The sequence below is a fragment of the Chelonia mydas genome, chromosome 6 (genome assembly GCF_015237465.2).
Source record: "Chelonia mydas isolate rCheMyd1 chromosome 6, rCheMyd1.pri.v2, whole genome shotgun sequence".
Taxonomy (NCBI): Eukaryota; Metazoa; Chordata; order Testudines; family Cheloniidae; genus Chelonia; species Chelonia mydas.
The window spans coordinates 23,126,441-23,149,194 of NC_051246.2; the positions used below are offsets into that span (position 1 = coordinate 23,126,441).

The 22,754-nt window shown below is 46.2% G+C and overlaps 1 protein-coding gene across 4 annotated transcripts in view; it reads right to left on the minus strand.

The window, feature by feature from the left end:
* Positions 1 to 22,754, minus strand: part of LOC114018711 — a 69,189-nt gene that overhangs the window by 13,379 nt on the left and 33,056 nt on the right. For 2 of the 4 annotated variants that reach the window (XR_006291948.1, XM_043550203.1), the window contains exon 2: positions 15,159 to 15,271. The exons of the other annotated variants lie outside the window; for them this stretch is intronic. Coding sequence is in view for 1 of the 2 variants with exons in the window: in XM_043550203.1 (XP_043406138.1) it covers positions 15,159 to 15,271 (113 nt within the window). In the remaining variant the exon portion in view is untranslated. The remainder of the gene's footprint in view (positions 1 to 15,158; positions 15,272 to 22,754) is intronic. 4 annotated transcript variants of the gene reach the window in all.

Below are 22,754 nucleotides of genomic sequence, written 5' to 3' on the forward strand. Positions count from 1 at the left end.
TACTCACCAGCAACCACATACCACACAACAGAACCAATAACCTAGGAACCTATCCTTGCAACAAAGCCCGTTGCCAACTGTGCCCACATATCTATTCAGGGGACACCATCACAGGGCCTAATAACATCAGCCACACTATCAGAGGCTCGTTCACCTGCACATCCACCAATGTGATATATGCCATCATGTGCCAGCAATGCCCCTCTGCCATGTACATTGGTCAAACTGGACAGTCTCTACGTAAAAGAATAAATGGACATAAATCAGATGTCAAGAATTATAACATTCATAAACCAGTCGGAGAACACTTCAATCTCTCTGGTCACGCGATTACAGACATGAAAGTTGCGATATTACAACAGAAAAACTTCAAAACCAGACTCCAGTGAGAAACTTGAATTGGAATTCATTTGCAAATTGGATACAATTAACTTAGGTTACCTTGCCTAATGACTTTGCCACTCCCAGTCTCTATTCAAGCCTATTTCCCCTTGGTTTTTTCCTACCCCCCCCCCAGACGTTCTTGTTAAACCCTGGATTTGTGCTGGAGATGGCCCACCTTGATTATCATACACATTGTAAGGAGAGTGATCACTTTAGATAAGCTATTACCAGCAGGAGAGTGGAGTGGGGGGAGAAAAAACCTTTTGTCGTGGTAAACACCCATTTTTTCATGGTTTGTGTGTATAAAAAGATCTTCTGTACTTTCCACAGTATGCATCCGATGAAGTGAGCTGTAGCTCACGAAAGCTTATGCTCAAATTGGTTAGTCTCTAAGGTGCCACAAGTACTCCTTTTCTTTTTGTGAATACAGACTAACATGGCTGTTACTCTGAAACCTTTTAAATCCTGCATTACTTCATATGGCTTTTCCCAATTATTATGTCGGACAGCCAAGTGACGGAGTCCATGCAAAAGCAACTCCTTATAGGAGGTAAGGCAGGTCATATCCCCATGATCATTTGGATCCCACCTGGGGTCTGCTCGGGGGACTTGTGCATCCGGGTCAGGGACATTAATACGATCCCGGTCGTACCATTTCTGCGCCTCCTCCCTTGCTTTGGACACAATCTGTTGTCTTTCAACCTCAGACAATAGGGTTCGCAGGAGGATATTACAATCATCCCAGTCCGGCTTGTGACTACTGAGGCACCCCTCAAAGACTGATATAAACCTGCTTGGGTTGGTGGAAAACTCTCCTGCCTGTGCTTCGAAAGCAACCAAATCCACAGGATTAAAGGGCACATGAGTATAAACCTGCATAGTCGTGGCCGGACGCCTGTCCGATCCAGACTGGGCGACTTTAGTTTTGGTGATTTAAGGGGTATAGGCCAACCATTGGGGACTTACAAGGTGTGGGTGTAGGGGCCGAAGGGGACACCGGCTCTGCCATTACAGTGGGGGTGGGGGTCTGGGGACTAACATTAGCTGCTACCGAACCAATCGGAGTCAGATTACAGCGCTGTAAAATATCTGGTCGAGTATCTAAAGTCAGAAACAAATGCGCATACATATGTTCATTCCATTTCCTTGTTCTCTGACAGAACAGGAGTAACTGAAGGATCGTGTTGTAATTAATTGACCCTCCTCGTGGCCACCACTCCTGGTCCTCTAGTTGATATTGAGGCCAGTCAACTGTACAGAATCGTTTTAATTGGCTCTTAGTCATCGGATCCGCACCAAATACCTTCCAGTTTGCTAGAATGCATTCTAGGGGCGTACACTGTGCCCTAACCCCCGAGCTCTGTCCCTGTCCCATATCTACAGGGTAACTCTGGGCGTCCCCAGGTTCCAACAGAGCATACAATCCGGATTTCAAAAGGTTCCTACCTTATCCAAGGGACCGGTTCCTCACCGTCGCCCGCAGCTGCTCCTCCCCTATGTCCAAGGGACCGGTTCCTCACCGTCGCCCGCAGCTGCTTCTCCACTATATGAGTGCGTTGCACCGTTGTGCCCTCCGGGGTCGATCAAATCGCGTCTCCTCCGAGGCCCCCGATGAACTCACCGGTGCACGCTGGGCGTCGGTTCTCGCCGCAATCCTCGACCTCCAGGAGGGGTCCGGGCAAGGCTAAATAGCAGCCTCGTCGCCCACCCAGGGACGCCAAAAGCTGTTGCTGGCACCCAGTGCCGAGAGGCAAAACAACAGCAGGGGTTCGTTACCCGGTGTGCATCACCCAATAATCACAACGGGGTGGAGAAGCAGAAAAGTTTATTTGCAGCTGCAAACAAGGTACAGGGAGAATAGAATCTCAAATCCTGTACACAGAGCAGGAAGTTACACAGGCTTTTATACATCCTTTCTTCAGCATACTTATCCAATAGCAAGCTGCTCTAAGTATCCATATAGCCAGCCAATCCAGTTACCAGCTAGTTCCCTTGTTTTTTGTATCATTTATTAAACTATACATAAAGCTGCTTTATTCAGCATTGTTTTTCCATATCTGCCCTGTTTGGCCTTGTTTAGTTTCAGGCAGTCTGACTCTGCAACATATTATTGCAGATCCTCAGCATAACTGCTGCGAGTGCCTCCAGGCGGGGGGGCCAAGGACACTTGGGCCTAGTACGCATAGCTGCTGCGAGTGCCTCCAGGCGGGGAGGGGGGGGCCAAGGACACTTGGGCCTAGTGCGAGGGGGCTTCATCGACACTAGTGGTCTTCCATCCCCTCGAGTTACCTAGTGGCCATGCCCCAGTGTCCCCAACAACTGAAGATGCTGATCTGGAGAATTTCTTATCTAGAGCCCAGAGGGAAGGTAGGCAGGGATCATGAGACCCCTTCAGACCTTCTGAAGTGGGTGTACTTTAGAAAGGAGAGGGAGAAAGAAAGGTAGGGAGAGTATGAGCTTTTTGATGGGGCTGAGGGAGGAGATGGGGCAGGGGAAAGATTTGTCTTAAGACATATCTATATGTCCTCGTTGACCTAAGAGTCCACTTGGACCATCAACAGAGGTCTTGAATGCTGGCTCAAACTACCCACTCTACTGCCCTCAGGGCACTATGTGTTACTGCCTTGTCTAACTGAAATCCTGCTGTAGTCCGATATTACAGTAGTTATAACGGGGGTAAATGTAGCTGTTGCTAGAGCGAATCAAAATGGATCTCACCCTACACCAGGAACAGTGAATATTGAGGGAGCTGGGGGAGAGGATTTTGTGGTTTAGAATGAGTGGACGTGCAGTGCCACCAGTTACTTCTGAAATTCTGGATACAAGCTTGGAGTTTGCCCATGTGAACACAGATATTACAATATTGCTCAACAGAGGCCCCTTTCCAAGTTCATCAGCTATTTCCAGCATGCCACGTTTATACATCAAGTTGTCACTAAATCCTGCTTATCTTTGTAAGGGCCACCTAGAGAAATTGTATCCACAGAACATGCCAGCTTGTAAGTACCCTGGTCTAAACAGCGACAATGGGAAATGTCAGCAGCTTTGGGATATTCGAGATGTACTGATTTAACAACATTTCTAAGGTATTAAATCATAAAATGTACAGAAATTTTAGTGATTGCTATATCTGAGGCATGCAGACATAATTGCTCTCTCATAAAGAGCTTGCTCTTCCTTTTGAGCTGAAATGTGTTTTGGTTTCAAAAGATTATGGTTCTGGAAATCCATAACAATACATCTGTAGACCAAAAAATTCCTTCCATTAGAATACACAGTAAATCAAGCACTGTTCTTTATTGAAATAAAAATTCTCTTTAATCCATTCAAGTAAAAAGAGGATTTTAATACCACGTTTATTCCTTTTGATTACCTGAATTCTGGCCTAACACTACAGCATCCTTTAATAGGGTCAGATGACCTGCATTTATATTACCTAGGGCAGTGATCCTGTCAGATTTTATAAGCAAAGTCAGGTCAGTCTTGTTTCCATACTTGGATGGGAACCTGTGGAACTCCTTGCCAGAGGATGTTGTGAAGGCCAAGACTATAACAAGGTTAAAAAAAGAACTAAATAAATACATGGAGGATAGGTCCATCAATGGCTATTAACCAGGATGGGTATTCATGGTGTCTCTAGCCTCTGTTTGCCAGAAGCTGGGAATGGGTGACAAGGAATGGATCACTTGATGATTACCTGTTCTGTTCATTCCCTCTGGGGCACCTGGCATTGGCCACTGTCGGAAGACAGGATACTGGGCTAGATGGACCTTTCGTCTGACCCAGTATGGTCGTTTTTATGGGAGACCTCCAAGAAATACTTGGGTGCTGCAAAAAGTAGCAATGCTGATGACTGTAGGTGCATTTATTCTCTCTGATCAATCCTGAATCCATGCCCCAGCCTTGTGTTAGCACTTTCAGCAGCACGGTCCCCTCTATCTTTTGGATTCGATTTAACCAAAGTCCTGACCACTTGGGATCATTAAAGATCTTGTGGTATCTTTTGCAAAAATAGGGGTATTATCTGGTGTGACAGGGTTAGGCCAGATGGCTAAAAGAGCATGGTCGAAGGTAGATACATTAGTTCCAGGTTAAGCAGGTCCCTTTTCCCTGGCTAAGATAACAGGGACTATTTCAGAACACTCAAGAACTTTCTAGAACTAATTAAGGCAGGCAAGCTAATTAGGAACCTGTATCCAATTGGGAAGCTGCTAGAATTAATTAAGGCTAATCAAGACATCTGGTTTAAAAAGGCTGTCGCTCCAGTTAGTGAGGTGTGTGCATAAGGAGCTGGGAGTGAGAGGATGTGCTGCTGGAGGACTGAGGAGTACAAGCGTTAACAGACACCAGGAGGAAGGTCCTGTGGTGAGGATAAAGAAGGTGTTGGGAGGAGGCCAGGGGGAAGTAGCCCAGGGAGTTGTAGCTGTCGCACAGCTGTTCCAGGAGGCACTCTAGACAGCTGCAGTCCACAGGGCCCTAGGCTGGAACCCGGGGTAGAGGTGGGCCCGGGTTCCCCCCAAACCTCCCAACTCCGGACCCAACACAGGAGGTTCCCCCACAGGGGAAGGTCTCTGAGCTGTTCCCTGACCCACATGGTGGATCAGCAGAAACTGCGGGGATTGTTCTTACTCTTTCCTCCCATGCTGGCCAGTGATGAGGTTATCTGAGTGAACGGCAGATTTGAGCCATGAAAGTGGCCAAAATGAGGGCTACTGTGAATCTCTGAGGTGAGCAAAATCCGCCAATAAGCGCAGGACCCACCAAGTTAGAGGAGGAACTTTATCACACTGGTCAAATTTCAACTCTGGTAATTACTGCCACGCTGTCTGGAGTGGCTCACAACCATCAGTGCCTATCTCAGGGCAGACTGTCAAAAGCAGGGCAAACACCCTATACTGGTAGTATGATCTATAATTAGATTTCATCAAGCCAGTAACAAATGTGAATTCCTAAAGTACTGCAATAGTCTTATACTGGTGTCACAGACAGTCCCCTTTGCATGACAGTGTATCTTGCCACCCAGGCAAGATGGACTATGTTATAAATGGTCACTTACCACCAAAAATCACAAATATTCCAGGTTACTCCCAGTCCCAGGAGACCAGTCACTCAACTCAGGCTGAACTGCGTCCTCGATCTCACACCAAAGAAAATGCAGTGCCATAGTAAACTAAGTAAAGGTTTATTAGTGAAGAAAAAGAAATGAGTTATTGAGAAGCGGTAAAATATAGGTATAAGTGAGTCACAATCTAGAATTCCAAATGGTAGCAGAGTTGTAGGAATCTGCCAGTTTCCCAAAAGTTTCTCAGGGCTACCCAGAATAACTCTGGGGATCTCTGTCTTTTTGTTCAGTTATTCCACCCTCTTAAAATCCAAACAGTGCAGAGATTAATGATTTTTCTTTCTAGCCATATTTATATTCATTCTCTTAGAACAATCTGACAGGGTCACCACCCACGTGGGCTCGCTCTTTGATTGGTGGAGAGAAGAATGCATTTAGAGTCTTTGATCTCTGATCATCGCACACAGTGACCACTTGCCTTCAAATTTGCAAGAATTAGCACTTTCCTGCTAAAGTTCTTCATTTGCATTACACAAGGCTTCTTTAAAAAGTATAAGTTAAATCCTATTGAGGAAAATAGAAAGGAGCATAAACTCTGGCAAGTGAAGTGTAAACGTATAGTTAGGAAGGCCAAAAAAGAATGTGAAGAACAGCTAGCCAAAGACTCAAAAAGTAACAGCAAAAAAAATGTGTAAGTACATCAGAAGCAGGAAGCCTGCTAAACAACCAGTGGGGCCACTGGATAATTGAGATGCTAAAGGAGCATAACAGGAATAAAAAGCCATTGCGGAGAAACTAAATGAATTCTTTGCAGCGGTCTTCACGGCTGAGGATGTGAGGGAGATTCCCAAACCTGAGATACTCTTTTTAGGTGATAAATCTGAGGAACTGTCCCAGATTGAAGTGTCATTAGAGGAGGTTTGGGAGCAAATTGATAAATTAAACAGTAATAAGCCACCAGGACTAGACGGTACTTTCACCCAAAAGTTCTGAAGGAACTCAAATGTGAAATTGCAGAACTACAAACTGTGGTATGTAACCTATCATTTAAATCAGTTTCTGTACCAGATGAGTGGAGGATAGCTAATGTGATGCCAATTTTTTTAAAAAAAAGGCTCCAGAGGCAATTACAGGCCAGTTAGCCTAACTTCAATACCAGGCAAATTGGTTGAAACTATAGTAAAGAACAGAATTATCAGACACATAAATGAACAGGATTTGTTGGGGAAGAGTACACATGGTTTTTGTAAAGGGAAATCATGCCTCACCAATCTACTAGAATTCTTTGATGGGTGAACAAGCATGCGGACGCGGGTGATCCAGTGGATATAGTGCACTTAGATTTTCAGAAAGTCTTTGACAAGGTCCCTCACCAAAGGCTCTTAAACAAAGTAAGCAGTCATGGGGTAAGAGGGAAGGTCCTCTCATCGATTGGTAACTGGTTAAAAGATAGGAGACAAAGGGTAGGAATAAATGGTCATTTTTCAGAATGGAGAGAGGTTAATAGTGGTGCCTCCTAGGGGTCTGTACTGGGACCAGTCCTGTTCAACATATTCATAAATGATCTGGAAAAAGGGGTAAACAGTGAGGTGGCAAAATTTGCAGATGATACAAAACTATTCAAGATAGTTAAGTCCAAAGTATTTCTTCTCTCAACGCACAGTCAATGTGTGGAACTCTTTGCCAGAGGATGTTGTGAAGGCCAAGATTATAACAGGGTTCAAAAAAGAACTAGATAAGTTCATGAGGAAGGTCCACCGATGGCTATTAGACAGGATGGGCAGGGAAGAAAAACCATGCTCTGAAGTGTCCCTAGCCTCTGTTTGCCAGAAGCTGGGAATGGGCGACAGGGAATGGATCGCTTGATGATTCTCTTGAAGCACCTGGCCACTGTTGGAAGACAGGATACTGGGCTAGATGGACCATTGGACTGACCTAATATGGCCGTCCTTATGTTCAATGTGGTGACATCATGAAACAGATAGAATTTAATATGAAAATCAGTAACACAGGAGCTGCTGGGCTGACTGTGTGATTTGTTTGCATTCAATAAAAACCTCTATTTTAAAAAAGAAATTAAATAAAGCTGCTGCCAATTTTCTGGCCTGCCACAATGGCATTACGCAGAATCGCAGGGACCTTTGGCACAGAAGTTAAGTACAGACAACTGGAGGATATGCAAGGTCTTTAACATTTAGAACAAACCCATCCCAACAAATGACCAAATAAGCAGCCATCTGGACCATCAACTACAGACTAACTCACCCACTCTAAAAACTAACCACTCCCCCCCCTCAGTATTGCTCAGTCATCCTCCCCAGTGCTTGATAAATGAATCACAAAGTTGGGCTTTTTGGACCAGGAAGAGTAAGTTCCAGAGTAAATGGCCCTCACAGCCTTGTCCTTGACTTGTAAACCAAGGGGTTCCCCCTTCAGCACCTCTGCTCACCACAGCTGCTGTAATATCATAGGTGGGGAGAAGCAAGTTCTTGGGTTAGGTAGGTCTCAGACCACTAACTGCTTCATAGGTCAATGCCCACACCTTAAACTCTATCCTGAATCTAATCAACAGCCAGTGCGGGTTACAGCACACTGGTATGGTATATGCCCATCTAGATATTTCAGCTTCACAAGCGAGCACCAGTGTTGTGCACTAGAAAGTTTGCTCACATAGCTATATGAGCAAATCCTCCTCGTGGAGACGCAGCTTAACTTTTACTGGTAAAAAAAAGTTCTTTTGTCAGCCTGGGGTATACCGGTTCCCCTAACAAAATAAGCTGTACCAGTAAAAGCACTTTTTAATGATATAAGCTGTTTGTCAGTAGGGCTTTTGCTGGCATAGTTCTGTCAGTTAGGGGTGTGGTTTCTTTTCCACACTCTTCATGGATATAGCTATGTTGGCAAAATGTTCAAGTGTAGACCAGGCCTAAGTTACTGACTGGTTCTAAGGGGCAGCCTCAAGTAAAGCATGTTGCAGCAATCCAGTCTCTAATGACAAGGGTATGGACAATAGTAGAGAGGGCTGCATCTCAAAGAAAGAGCCACACCTTGGCCAAACACTGCCAGAAAAAGCAGCTCTGGCCACTGGTGCTCTCTGAGCCTCCAAAAGCAGCTGAGGAGCTAACCAGGCCCCAAACTGAGGGCTTGTCTACATTACCCGCTGGATCGAAGGGCAGCGATCAATCCAGCAGGGGTCAATTTATCGCGTCTAGACTAGACGCGATAAATCGACTGCCGAACACTCTCCTGTCGACTCCGGTACTCCACCGGGGCTAGAGGCGCAGGCAGAGTCAATAGGAGAGCATCCGCCATCAACTTACCGCAGTGAAGACACCGCGGTAAGTAGATCTCAGTACGTCGACTTCAGCTACGTTATTCACGTAGCTGAGGTTGCGTAACTTAGATCGATTCCCCCCCCCCCCCCCCCGGCATGTAGACCAGGCCTGAGACACATGACAGACAAATGGCACAAATTCAATCCTCAGTGCTGTCTGGATTGCTCTCTGGCATGCATCACTTTGAGCTGATTGGACTCGTGTCTAGAGGCAGGCATGTGTGATGTCATCTGGCCAGCACTTCTAGTTTACTGGGCTTATGTCAAACAAAGCCATGGCCTTCGTGAGCTCATTGGCTCAGTGGCTCCTAGCATGAAATGCTAGGACTGACTGATTCAGGACATGTACCTTCATGTACTGATGAGAGAGAGAAAACATTTTGTGACCTTGTTACTGACCTCTCCGGCTTGCTGAGCTTATTTCCAGGCATGGGCCTCTGAGCTCACATCAGTTAGGGCCTCTAGCTTACTAGTCTGAAACCAAAGGCACCAGTCTTTGAAGTTACTTGTCCAGGGTGTAGAACACGCTTACCCTCCTCCAGGGCTGACCTCCAGTTTGAGGTCCAGGCTCTGTATGTACATTCATGCTACAGGGCCTTGGCCACTGAAGGCTGGTGTTAGCAGAAGTTAGGGAGGGCTGATAAGAACTTGTATGCTCCTGGTTCGTAGGTATGTACAGTAACTCCTCACTTACCATCATCCCAGTTAACATTGTTTCATTGCTTCGTCGCTGATCTGTTAGAGAACATGCTCGTTTAAAGTTGCAAAATGTTCCCTTCTAATGTTGTTTGGCAGCCGTCTGCTTTGTCCACTGTTTGCAGGAAGAGCAGCCCGTTGGAGCTAGCTGGTGGGGGCTTGGAACCAGGGTGGGCCAGCAGCCCCCTATCAGCTCCCCTAAGTTCCCTGTGCAGCAGCCACCCAGCAGACTACCCGTTGCTGGGCAGTTCAGGTGTCTCTCCCCCCACTGCCATGTGCTGCTCTTGGCCTCTGCCTTGGAGCTGCTCCCAGGAGCCTCCTGCTTGCTGTGTAGGGGGTGGAGGGGAAGAGGGGGGCTGATGTCAGGGTGTCCCCCTCCCCCCGCTCCCTGTACCCCATCTCCACAGAGCAGGGGGACGGACAGACACGACAGGGCTCAGGACTGAGAAAGTTTTCTGGCAGCAGCTGTTGTTTCAACTTACTGATCTACTTTAAAAGGCAGTGTACTAGGGTGCGGTCAGCACACTTAAAGGGGCAATGCGCGACACACACACACTCTCTCTCTTTCTCTGTGTCTTCGTCTCTGACACACACATGCACCCCCCAGTACTTTGGAAAGTGGAGGGAGTGGTGCGCTCCAGAAGGATAGTGTGGGTTCGTCATCACGTTCAGTTTCCACAGGGAATGTTTGCAGCCACTGCTATGCATCTATTGTGTCTCCTCCCTCCATTCATGCTGCCTTGGTAAGAGCCTTTCCAGAAGAAGGGCAAGGGCTACAAACGTCATCAGAGCCAGCAGCCCTCTTCCTCGGCACAGGCCAGCTCTTCCCGCTCCCAGCAGGGGTTGAAGCAGGCATTTTGAGGGTCCGCCCAAGGGTGACATTCCAGCCACTGTCCTGGATCCTGCCCTCCTCCGGTTCTCCAACCGCCTTTCTTTATTCCTCCCAGCCAGGGCATCTATAACTTTGCTGACATCAGATGCCTCAGACCTCGGCTGGGGAGCACACCTTGGCACGATGCGGACGCAAGTTATGCATATAAATGTCAGAACTCAGGAGGGTTTGCCTAGCCTGCACGGTTTTCCTCCCACAGTTATCCAACCGAGTGGTTTGAGTGCTGAGGGACAACATGGCCTCGATGCTTTACATCAACCTGTTCTGTAACTGCTGTTCTTCGAGATTTGTTGCTCATGTCCATTCCAGCAAGAAGGAACTCACGGTGGAGGGAGCCAGTGGCGCCCCTTATATCATGCCATGCGGGTGCCACACTAGAGGGTGCCAGAGCCAGCCCCCTACGGATACCACTGAGGGAAAAACTTCCAGCACTGGTACATGTGGCGAGCACACACTCCTAGCATGGAATGGACATGAGCAACACATCTCGAAGAACACCAGTTAGGAAACAGATAACTGTCTTTCTTTTGTCTTTCATCATCTGCTAAGATGTAGGCTTTTTGGGACAGGAACTGGTTTTTTTTTTTAATTTTTTTAATTACATGAGGGTACAGCACCTACCACAATTAAGGGCTAATGCCTAATTGGAACTTCTAAGTGCAACTCAACTAAATAATAATAAACCAACTGGCCAAAAAAACCCAACACTTTTCTGAGGAAAATTTGAAAAAGCTCAAGAAAAGCAAATAGTTTCCATCAAAAATATTGTTTTGTGAAAACCCAATTTTCTGTCCAAAAAGGTTTTTTGATGGAAATTTTTCTACTAGCCCAACATGTGCAGGTGTACAAGCCAAACCAGTACAATGTTTGGAGGAAGGAAAAGGAGTCATCTTGCAGCAGCTGCAGCCCTTTGACCGCTCTGTGCAAGGTAGAATGGGGCTGGGGGGAAAAAACAAACCCACAAATGTGACAGTACGGCTCAGCAAGAGGAGCCCAGCTGATCTGAAGCCTCCGCTTTACCCGGTGTTCCCTGCAGCTATCTGTCCTCCAGACTCTCAGCATCGGGCAGGACAAGAAACCAGAACCCCCCGTCATGCTCCTGTATTAGATACAGACAGACTACAGAGCTTACTTCTGAGCAAGATACACATCAGATTTGTACATCAAAAGATCCTTTCATGCACTGCCAAGGATGGATGAGGGTAGCTTAAATAAGTTATTTTACACCTAGTGCCATCTAGTGGATGAACAGTATAATACAGGTTTCAGAGTAACAGCCGTGTTAGTCTGTATTCGCAAAAAGAAAAGGATGCATCCGATGAAGTGAGCTGTAGCTCACGAAAGCTTATGCTCAAATAAATTGGTTAGTCTCTAAGGTGCCACAAGTACTCCTTTTCTTTTTGCGAGTATAATACAGGTTAACATTTTATTACACCCATCAAGTCACAAAAATTGGAACTAGCAGGAGAGAGGAGAGCCAACCTGGACAGAGGAGAGGAGGAGCTCTCAGATGCCACTATCCAGGGGGAAAAGCTAGACTGCCTAGCTCACCCATTGGGTCTCCCAAGCACCAGAAGTCCAGGGTTTGAGTAACACAGGGCCTGCTCTGCTCCAGAAAGCAATCTTCCTGGCTTTTCAGGGAACATTGTACTGTGAGTTATTGTCCATGCTACACTTCATGTTGGGAAAGGGCTGTGGGGTGAGCTAAGACCTGGTGGGTGGGTGTGAGCGTACATATCTGGGGTGAGGCTCACATGGAGCTGGCGAGGTGGGTCAGCACCACCCCCTACTCAAACAATGGTCCAGTCTGCAACACTTAAACTATTCACTGTAAAGGTACCTCTCATCCGCCAGTCCTGTGGGGCTCCAGTGTGGGGGAAAGAGTATATATGCCTGACCACCAGATAATTTCCCTGATCCAGTTAAGTCCTGGATATAAGTTCAGTGTCACTGCATATATGGACAGACTGTTTCCTGAAGCTGTGATTTATTTATCCTGGTTAGGAAGGACTTCGAGGTTTTTCTTTCATGACCGTGCTATGTCGTTTGGACCCATGGCTGGGTTTTGAACCCCTTGTTTCCAGATGCATGCATTATTAATGAATGGGCCGGAGACACTACACTAGCTGACCCAGTGAGCTAAAGATATTCCTGCCTTGAAACCCTCGTGCATTTGGCCTCCAGTGGGTGTGGATCTTTTCTTTTTGGGAGAGCAACCACTGCAGGTCTTACTCTTCTCTTGGATATGTGGTCCTCTCCCATCCTTTTTTTCAGCTCATTCTCTGGTGCCTGCAGGTTTATATCATTCATCTTCCACTTTCTCCCAGCTTTAAGTAGATAGACATCATTGATGAGCCTTTTTCCACCTACTGCAGATGGGGCTCTGCTGTGGAAGAGGATGGTGTAGAAAAGTGGGTAGCAACATTTGGTAAAATAGGACTCAGCAGGACATCTCCTTACAAACAGTAACTCCTGGGCCTTATCTACACTGGGGACATGCCTCAATTCCTGCCACTGGAGTGGATGCATCAGTGCAGACCCTTAATTTAGTCGGGGTAAACTGTTAAACTGTGATTTGCACTAGTGCAGCTAATCTTAGTTCCAAGCAGCGGTTAGTGTCTTCATTGCCTTTACTTGTGTGCAATAAGGGTTTGCACTGGTGGCTGGACTCAGGACAAATGCCAAATCCCTAGTTCTCCTCACTCATTTCCTTACTTTCTAGCACTCCCTCTTAGATGAAGCCCATCTGTTTCCCAAAGAGCAGGACCCAGTCCTGAGACAGAGGCTGCATTTGATATTAAATTGAGCCAGCTCAGAAGGAGAAACTCTCTCTCCTTTCTAAATAGGAGAAATGAGGTGGTCTGAACCAAAAACCCAGATCTGTCCAGGCCTGAAGTTTGGATCCAAATCTGAAATGTGCAGCTGGGACTAACAGCAAATGGACAAGGAGAAGTTAATGTAGCCATCTAAGTTTGCTGGACTTTACCTTTCAGGTACATTAGGTGGCGCTCACCTTCCAAGAGAGAGACCACTTATTTCTCAGCCCTGCTGATGCTTCCTCAGTGACCCTTGAAAAGCTGGGGTCTGTTTTTTACAAGCAGTTTGTCCATTTATTGCTTTTTGCTCTGTACTGACCATAGACTGTGTGAACGTTTTCTCCCCATGTATCAATCAGACTGGCAGGGAGCTAGAGGGAATGATTCCAACGAGCAGAATGACTTCCAGAGGAAAGAGGGGAATATTCTGACTCTTGACACAGGAGCACTTGTTGACTCAAATTCTACACCACCTACCACTCTGAAGGGATATTTTTCCCATCTGCATGTTCCAGTTCTGTCCACACCTGCCACTGAATTCTGCTGTTTCTATTAGTCAAATCATTTCCACCAACTGCACCCAGGGTTCCTTGGCTTTTATTACCAAGATTCTTGTCATAGAAGCTTCTTTAGTGTCAAACTGGATCCAATAGACAGAGGAGGAGAGGTGCAGGGAATGGAGGAAACGGGAAGAGGCAGAGAACTTCTCTGAATGGAACAAAGCCTACAAATAGAACACCACCACCACCCCCCCAACCCCATCTCTCTCATCTGCAGGAATCTTCCCTTGGCCTAGATCTAGAGGCTGCTGATACACACTTATATAAGGAATGCTGTAAGCATTCCTTTGGAGTTGTTGGCTGGGTTTTGTGCAGCTCCCAGAATTCAAGCAGTGACTTGGCCTCTGCTCCTTTTACTCTTATTTATTTTGTTGTTGTAAATCATTGATATTTGCTAAGGCACGCAGCCCTCTCTGGTGCCATCTCTCCTAGGAAGGTGCAGGTCTTGTTAAGAACATCGCTCTTCTGGGTCAAGTTTTGGAGGACAGATCTTCCATCAAATTTGGCCTAGGTCAATGTTATATGTTTCCGAATGAGACGATTAGCAGCTGTACTGGCCTGCTGTGCCCACCCACATCAGCACAATCTTAGCACGATGCCTGAAGAGGAAATCCACACAACTAATATGTGGTAAATTGCCTCCTTGCCTCCGCCAAATCTTGAACTTGCCCCTTGAATGCTTAGCTCATGTGCCCTCACTTTCAAGCCTTGCTAATCAGTTAAAGAACAGCATGTTTAGACTAAAGGATCTGAGCAAGTCCATACCTGTACACTGCTTCTCCAGCACAGACTATGTGCAGGCCTTCATTGAATCACAAGATCAGACCAGAGACTATCTTTAGAATAATATTTGTTCTAGCAGTTATTGACAGAAGAGTAATGCTCTGCTCTTCCAAAAAAAGTGTAACAAAGGTACGTGGGATGTATTCATTCTAGAAACACATACTTCTGGGTAAGAAACATATTAGTCAGGACTGCTCCTTTGAGGGTAGGAATTACAGCAGCCAAGCTGGCATCTCTGCACCCTTTGGAGCTATGGTTAACAGTTAAAAGGTACTCAATAATAATCCCTAGCTCTCTTATCACTTTTCATCCAGAGCTTTCAAAACACCTTACAAAAGAGATCAAGTATCATTATTGCTATTCGACTGATGGGGAAACTGAAGCTCGGAGCAGTGAAATGACTTGCCCAACGTCATCCAACAGGCAAGTGACAGTTAGGAATAGGATACAGGTCAATCAAATCCTAGTCATAATGTCTTCTCCTCTGGTCATAATAAAGTAATTAGTAGTAGTATTTTATTATTTGTATTGCCAGAGTACCTAAGAGCCCTAGGTATGGACCAGCGCCCATTGTGCTAGGCACTGTACAAACACAGAACAAAAATATGGTCCCTGCCCTTAAAGAGCTTACCGTCTAAGTAGACTATCATTTCCACCGCACATCCTGGACTGGCATGAAGAACTTTCCAAGCCTGGGCTGCTGTTGGAATGGACATAGCTGGAGTAGCTTTCCCCTTGAGACTCCTTAGGGAGAAATTATAAGTCAGTCGAAGATCCCCACTCCTATGGTACGTGTCTCCCTTCATTCTTTTTACTCGATAGCAAAACCCCAACCCAGTGCTTTTTAAAAGATTACTAGATGTTCAAAAAGCCAAATGTTTTTATAGAGGCCATCGTGGTAGCATGCAGCAGGGATGTGGTGACTGTGTAGCAGCCTCTTAACACTGGATTCTGTCCTGCTCGTTGCTTTTCACCTTGAAATCATAGGGCAAAACTCCTCCCCTGTTCTGTGCAGAATCAAGTCCTAAGCTAGAGCAGAAGGATGGTCTAGTGGTTACGACACTGGGGCAGGGAACACAGGAGATTTGCATTTAATTCCTTGTTCTGCCACAGAAACTCCCCATGTGACCTTGGACAAGTCATTTGGGGCTGGATTTTCAAAAGAGTTCAGCTGCCATTTAGGCACCCAAATAAGTGGCCCAAGAGATCAGCACTGTTTCAGTCCTGAGCTGTTTTGAATATTTGGCTCTAAGTGTCAACATGGGATCTGCTTGGTGTTGAGCACTTGAAAATCTGGCCCGTAATTTCTGTGTTTCATCTGTAAAATGGGGACAACGCTTCCTGTCTCTCACGATTTGTCTCTTGTCTGTTTAGACTGTAAGCACTGGGAAGGGTGCCCTCTCCTTGTGCCATGTGCAATATGTTCTTATAATGAGGCCTAGGTCATGGCTGGGGCCAGTCAACTCTACTTGAATATTTATAATAAGCTAGCTAGAAGAAAACCCCTTTCTCTTCTTAGCCACTGGACAGAAGTGATCTTCTCCCATTGTTAATCATCTTTTGGAATCTCTTCTTTAGAATCATAGACTATCAGGGTTGGAAGGGACCTCAGGAGGTCATCTAGTCCAACCCCCTACTCAAAGCAGGACCAAACCCCAACTAAATCATCCCAGCCAGGGCTTTGTCAAGCCTGACCTTGAAAACCTCTAAGGAAGGAGATTCCACCACCTCCCTACGTAACCCATTCCAGTGCTTCACCACCCTCCTAGTGAAAAAGTTTTTCCTAATATCCAACCTAAACCTCCCCCACTGCAACTTGAGACCATTACTCCTTGTTCTGTTATCTGGTACCACTGAGAACAGTCTAGATCCATCCTCTTCGGAACCCCCTTATTGATTATAATTCTCCTTAGTGGTTAGTCACTATATAAACTAGCTTTGCAGAGCAAGTTAAAACTTTAACTTTTTCCATTTTTCTACAGAGTAGAAGTCCATGAAATGCCCCTCAGCTGATCTTGGCTCTGGAAATCTATTGTGTCTCTAGATGAGCATATGTGACTGCGCTCTCGCACTGCTTTATAAAATCTAGAGATGAGATGTGAGGGCTTGCAGGGGAGAAGAAATTCAAAGTGCAAAAATGCGCTCAGTTAATGGATGGCGGTGGAGCTCACTTCACTGAGTGCATTTCACACTGCCTAGCTATTGCAGCAGGGTTCTGCCAGCCATCGGTGAGTTTGTTCACTGCCACTCTGAGATGCAAGAGGGCAAGTCAAGGAAGGAGTTGCAGCTTTGAAAAGGGACTGTAAAATAGGCAACATGGGCTTCCATGTCTATTGAGTCTCCGTGATTTCTATTTGCTCAATTTACAAAGTGTGTATTCTAACTGCCACCCTGGGTTCTTTTCCGTCATGCACATTGCCACCAGTATTAAAGGTTCTGCAAGATTAGGCCCTTGTGACACTTGCGCAATCAAAGAGGAATGACTGTCTCATGGTTAAAGAACTGGCCTGGCACTTCTTAATATCCAAGGTCAGTTCCTGGCTCTGTCACAGCTTTCTGTGTGGCCTTGCACAATTCTGTGTCTCTCAATTCCCCACTTTGTAAAATGGAGAGGATTTCTTTCTCTTACCCTGTGTCTAGCTTGCCTATTTCCAGGGACAGTCTCACTGCATGTGTACAGGACCGAGCACAATGGGGCCTTGATATCAAATGGGTGCTATTTCTGAGTGCTGCTGTAATACAAATAATCACTAAAAAGACCCACAGTGAATTGTCCCCCTGCATCGTTTGTGCTCCCTTGCTGTTTGTCGCATTTCTCAGCGGACCTGGGCGGCTGATACTCGTTTCATTTAATAGATGTCTTTTTAAATAAATTTGTTATAGATTTTTTTTTAATAGAGTTAGCAATCATGAGGGGAAAATTGTAGGTGAAATGTTAATCTTCTCCGCCTTGAGAGTGTTTAAGATCCTATTTCATACCTCTAGATGACTGATTTGAATCCAGGCAGGTGGCTGTGACCAAAAATCTGGACGTTCAGTGGCATGTGTCAGATGAGGTAAGGGCCTGTCCCCCATTCCTGCTGGACAACAGTCCACATCCCAGAAGCCACTGTCATAAGTGACACTAATGCCTGAGCCCTGGCTATGCTCCTGAACCTACACTCAGGGGTACAGGGCTGAGACACGCAGGTGGGACAGTGCACAGAGACCTTGCACCGCTGCTGCCTGACCTGACAGTGAAGCGGGAGAGGCTGTCACGCTACAGTGCTGTGTCAGTGCAGCAACTTTCACCAGCAGCCTGGCTTGCTTAAAACAAAAAAAAACCCCAAACCAAAACAAAAAAAACCCACTGTGGTTGTGGTTTTACCAACGTTCCCCACCAGAGGGAGCAGTTATAAGTTTAATGCGTGTACGTGAACTGGTGAGTGAATGAGCTTGTTGCAAACCCAGCAAACTACATCCACCCCCCCTCCTCTCATTTGTCACTCCTCAGTAGCTCTCTAGCCATTCATGTCTGTGTTCACTCTGTGAGAGCTGAGCTGAGACTCATCTCCTGCTGCCCCACAATCCAGAACTCAGCTTCTCTCCCGTCCAACCTCCCCAAGGCCAGTTTACTTCTGTTTCCTGCCGCTGCTGCCCACTTCAGTTCTGCTGCTGTTCTGCATTCAACCCACTTCCTTCCCAGCCCCTTCAACCCTGTGTTCCTGGCAGATTCACTGCCCCCACTGGTTTCTACTGTGACACGTCAGACCACTGTAATGCAGAGGCAGGTGGTATATGATGCACAGGATCCGTGAGTGTTTCTGGGGGTGGGAAGGTGACATTATCTGATTAAAATATGACTGTATAGATCATTGTTGCAACCACTGTTATACATTTGCAACAAATCTTGTACAAAACATGGCATGTAAGATGTTGATTTGAAGGTTATGATTAGGCTATCTATATGCATGTATCATTGAAGTTATGAATATTGGCTCTATATCTGGATTTCAAATGTTTGCTCCTGGGGGTTATGCCCACAAGGCCGCTATCCAGCACATCTTGGAGGGACTATTCAAATTGAGTGGCCCGTCGAAATAACATTTAGCTGACAATGGACCATGGGAGATGCCCATCTACACTTAATGGAACTTCCTGCTGTGCCTAGGAAAAATGTATGGATATGTGACTTGCCCATGTGACTCCAAACTCCATCTTATTGCTGTAACTTTCCACAGTAAGGACAATGGGATTCCCTCCACATGGCAGATGCTATAAAGGGCCCTGGAATCACCTCCATTTTGCCCCTCTCCCGCTCCAGCCTCTGGACTATGAACTTATACTAATGGGAGCATTCTAACCAAGGGACTGAGGTCCTTCCAATGATTTGGAAGCAACCAGAGACTTGACTTAAGCCAGCACTTTATTCCATTACTGCTACAAGACTGAACCAAGAATTTTGCAATTACTGTATGTATATGATTCCTTTAACCAATTTTAACTCTCACCTTTCTTTCTTTCTTTCTTTCTATGAATAAACGTTTAGATTTTAGATACTAAAGGATTGGCATCAGTGTGATTTTTTTGGGGAAGATCTAAGTTATATATTGACCTGGGTGTGTAGCTGGTCCTTTGGGATCAGCAGAACCTTTTATTTAATTGAATGGTTCTAAAGAACCATTCACCTTTAAATCCAGTGTCTTCGGTGGTAATACAAGGACTGGGATACCTAAGGAAATTTTATGACTTCTTGTTAGCCAGTGTGGTGAAACAGAAGTTTACTTTTGTTGCTGGTTTGGTATATCCTATGCGGGGATTAGCCACCAGTCTTGGGGTGTATCTGCCCTATTTCTCAGCAGTTCGTCCAGAATTTGGCATCCTCAGTTGTCACCAACTGAGGCATGGTTACAGGGAGATTCAATCAAAGCAAGAGTTTTGACCTAGTCCATTAGGACACTGTTGAAACCTTCCTTGGCCTCCCATACCTGGCCTCCCACAAAGCCTCCCCAGTCCCGAAGTGGTCTTATCCACCTGGGAACTAGCCAGTTTCCTCGGAGATAATATATTTCCAATAATGCAAACACTAGTGCTTAGAACCCACAGGGAGTTACCTGTTTTGGAGCTCATCAAACCAAAATCCCTGCTGCCAAAGCTCCTGCCTTCACAGTGTTTGCTATTGGATTGAAAGGAGCACATAGGAAACAGCGGCCTGGCTTCCTGCATGGGAAAGCCCTTGTACTGAGGATTCATACTGCTCTCTGAAATAACCAGCACAGGAATATAACCAGGCCAAAGATGATGTGCTTCATTTTCACGCTGTCATGTGACTAAAATATTGGTTACTTGTAACTGAGTAGTTCCTTGAAGTCTCACCTGACATCTAGACCCCGCTGTACAGACCCATAGTAATGGACAGTCCCTGCCTCAGAGAGTTTACACACCATATAGACAAGATACAGGATGGGAGGGGGAACTGAGGCACACAGAGGGGAAGTGACTTGCCCAAGGACACAGCAAGTCAATGGCAGAGACAGGGACAGAATCTAGGTCTCCTGAGTTAGCCCCATGTCCTAGCCACTGGGCCACACTGCCTCCTCTCCAGAAATGACAGTCCTGGAGTCACTTGATTTTTTAAAGAGGGAAAAGCATAATGCACAACAATTGAAAGCAGGTGCCTTGCGGGGTGCCCTGCACCTTGTTCAGTTCATGTCTGAAAAGCTCTTGGAACATGAGAAGTGCTAGATCAGAGCTCAGTATTACTGTGGATGGGTCTTGTGGATTTGGAGAGCCCTTGTGGGATAATTTCTAAGGGCTTTCTGCATACAGCCTTTCTACCAGGTATAGGGAGTTTGTGCGTGACCTCACCTTACCCTGCGAGGCCTGGGGTGGGGCCCAAACGGAGGTCTAGGCTGCAAAACTCTGGAGTTCTGGTACCACTGCATTTATAATGTGCTGTGCATGGCAAAGGGGAGGAGTTAATATTTCTGTTTTACTGGTGTAGCATGTAAGGAAAATAGTGTGCTACGTTCTGGTAAGCTGGTGCTCCGGGAATGAGCCTGGCTGTAGGTTAGGTGCATGGCTGGTTATATACAGTAGTTTCCCTAAGGCTTTCAGTTGCTTTGAACATGTAGCATTGGAAACAACCATCTTCCTCAGCCCAGCACAGAACAAACCTTTGGGTCCTGCAAAGATTTCAGGCCTAGATTCCTGATGTTCTTGGTCCCTTCAACCACCGAGGCTAATCTTGGTCCTTTTCAGTGGAAAAGATGGATTTTTCTAGTTCTTTCCACTGCACATTTAAGGATCGGTTCAAATCTCTGAAATAGAATCTTCCCATTGATTTCAGTGGGAGTTGGCTCAAACTTTTGTCCTTCAAAAATGTAAATGGATTGCTAGAGGCTGAGAGGAAAAAATCACCCTGATACACGAACGCTCACAGATTATTCACAGCCTCACACTGGGCAAGAGGTGTCCTAGCTTTGTTAAATAAGGGACCAAAGAATAATTTAGCTGGCTTTCCTCTGAATCCTAAGTCTGGCTGTGGCCCCAGCACCGTGAAAGTGGGCGTGGTGGGAAATGCTGGACTCCATGTATACAGTGTCACTTTGTTTTTTAAGGTGAACTGCTAAGGGTTTTTTAAGTGCCTTTTATGCTATTTTTCAGTGGCCCCAAAAAAGCTTCCCCTCCTGCTCCCTGGTGAGAATATTTTTTCCGCATGTTTTTTACCTTAGGAATATCAAACCCAAACTTGAGTCCCGTCCACACAGAAGAACCCTTAACTCAAGTGCAGTAGTGCTTTTCACTTGAGTTGGCTGGCTGAACCCGGGGGGAATGGGCTAAAGCTTAAGTTAGCACAATTTGTCATCTACTAACACAACTATTCTGCTGTGTGGAGGCAGGCTAGCTCCACTTGAGTGCTGCTAGTCCTTCAGTGCCTTCCCCCAGTCTCCCCCAACCGTGTGCCCAGAAAGAACAGATACGCTCTCTCCCAATTCAAGGGGAAAGAATTCACAAAGCAACTCCGCTTACTGCAGCGCTGGCGGGATGTCTACATTACAAGCACGACAGTGGCACTGCTGCAACTGCACTGTAGTGTACACACTTGCGACAGTGACAAAGGGCTTTTTTCTGTTGCTGTAGTGAATCAACTCTTTCAAGAGGCAGCAGCGAGGTCAGCGAAAAAAAATTGGTCGATCTAGCTGCGTCTATAGTGGGGGTTAGGTCGACCTAACTGTGTCACACAGGGCCTGATAGTGTTCACAGCCCTGAACAACATAGCTGGGGCCACCTAAGTTTTAGGTGTAGACCAGGCCTAAGAACCATGGGACACACCCTTAGAAGTCTTAGCACCACGAGAGAGTACAGCACCTCAGTGTAAGGCTCTGTTTACACTTAAAAACACTACAGTGGCACAGCTACAATGCTGCAGCGCTTCAATGTAGACACGTCCTACAGCGACAGGAAGGGCTCTCCCATCGCCTGAGAGGCAGGAGCTAGGTTGCAGAAGAATTCCGTTGACCTAGGGCTGCCTACACCAGCGGTTCGGTCAACTTAACTAAGGGCATGGCTACACTGGAAACGTCAAAGCGCTCCCGCAGCAGCACTTTGAAGTGTGAGTGTGATCCCGCGTGAGTGCTGGGAGAGAGCTCTCCCAGAGCTCCTGGTAATCCACCTCCACGAGGGGATTAGCTCAGAGCCTGTTTACACGCGCGCTTTAAAGCGCTCTGACTTGCTGCGCTCAGGGGGGTGATTTTTCACACCCCTGAGCCAGCAAGCTAGAGCACTATAAAATGTAAGTGTAGCCAAGCCCGAAGTCTCTCAGGGGTGTGCAGTGATGTAGCTATGCCAATGTAACTTTTCCTTGTAGACCGGCCCTGAATGACAACAGCTCAAGTGTTATTTCTCTGTGTGGCTGCTCTCAGGTAAGCTAGGTTAACTTGAGAGGAGTAACTTGAGCATAGATAACACAAGTTAACTGCAGTGAAGACGTACCCACGCCTTCTATGCGTTGTTTGCTTTTAGTTTCAGTAACGTAACTGGGCTTTGGAACTCCTTGTGTTTTCCAAGGGGCTGATTATATAGCCCCAAATCAACAAAACATTTTAAATCCCATTGAAGTTAGTGCAATTTAGGCACATGTTTAAGTGCTTTGCTGAATCAGGGCCTCAACCCTTTTTCTGTCTGTGAGCAAAGGGGCATTTCAGTAGCTCAACTGCTCAAGTATTTTCCTTGGGTGAGGAAATGT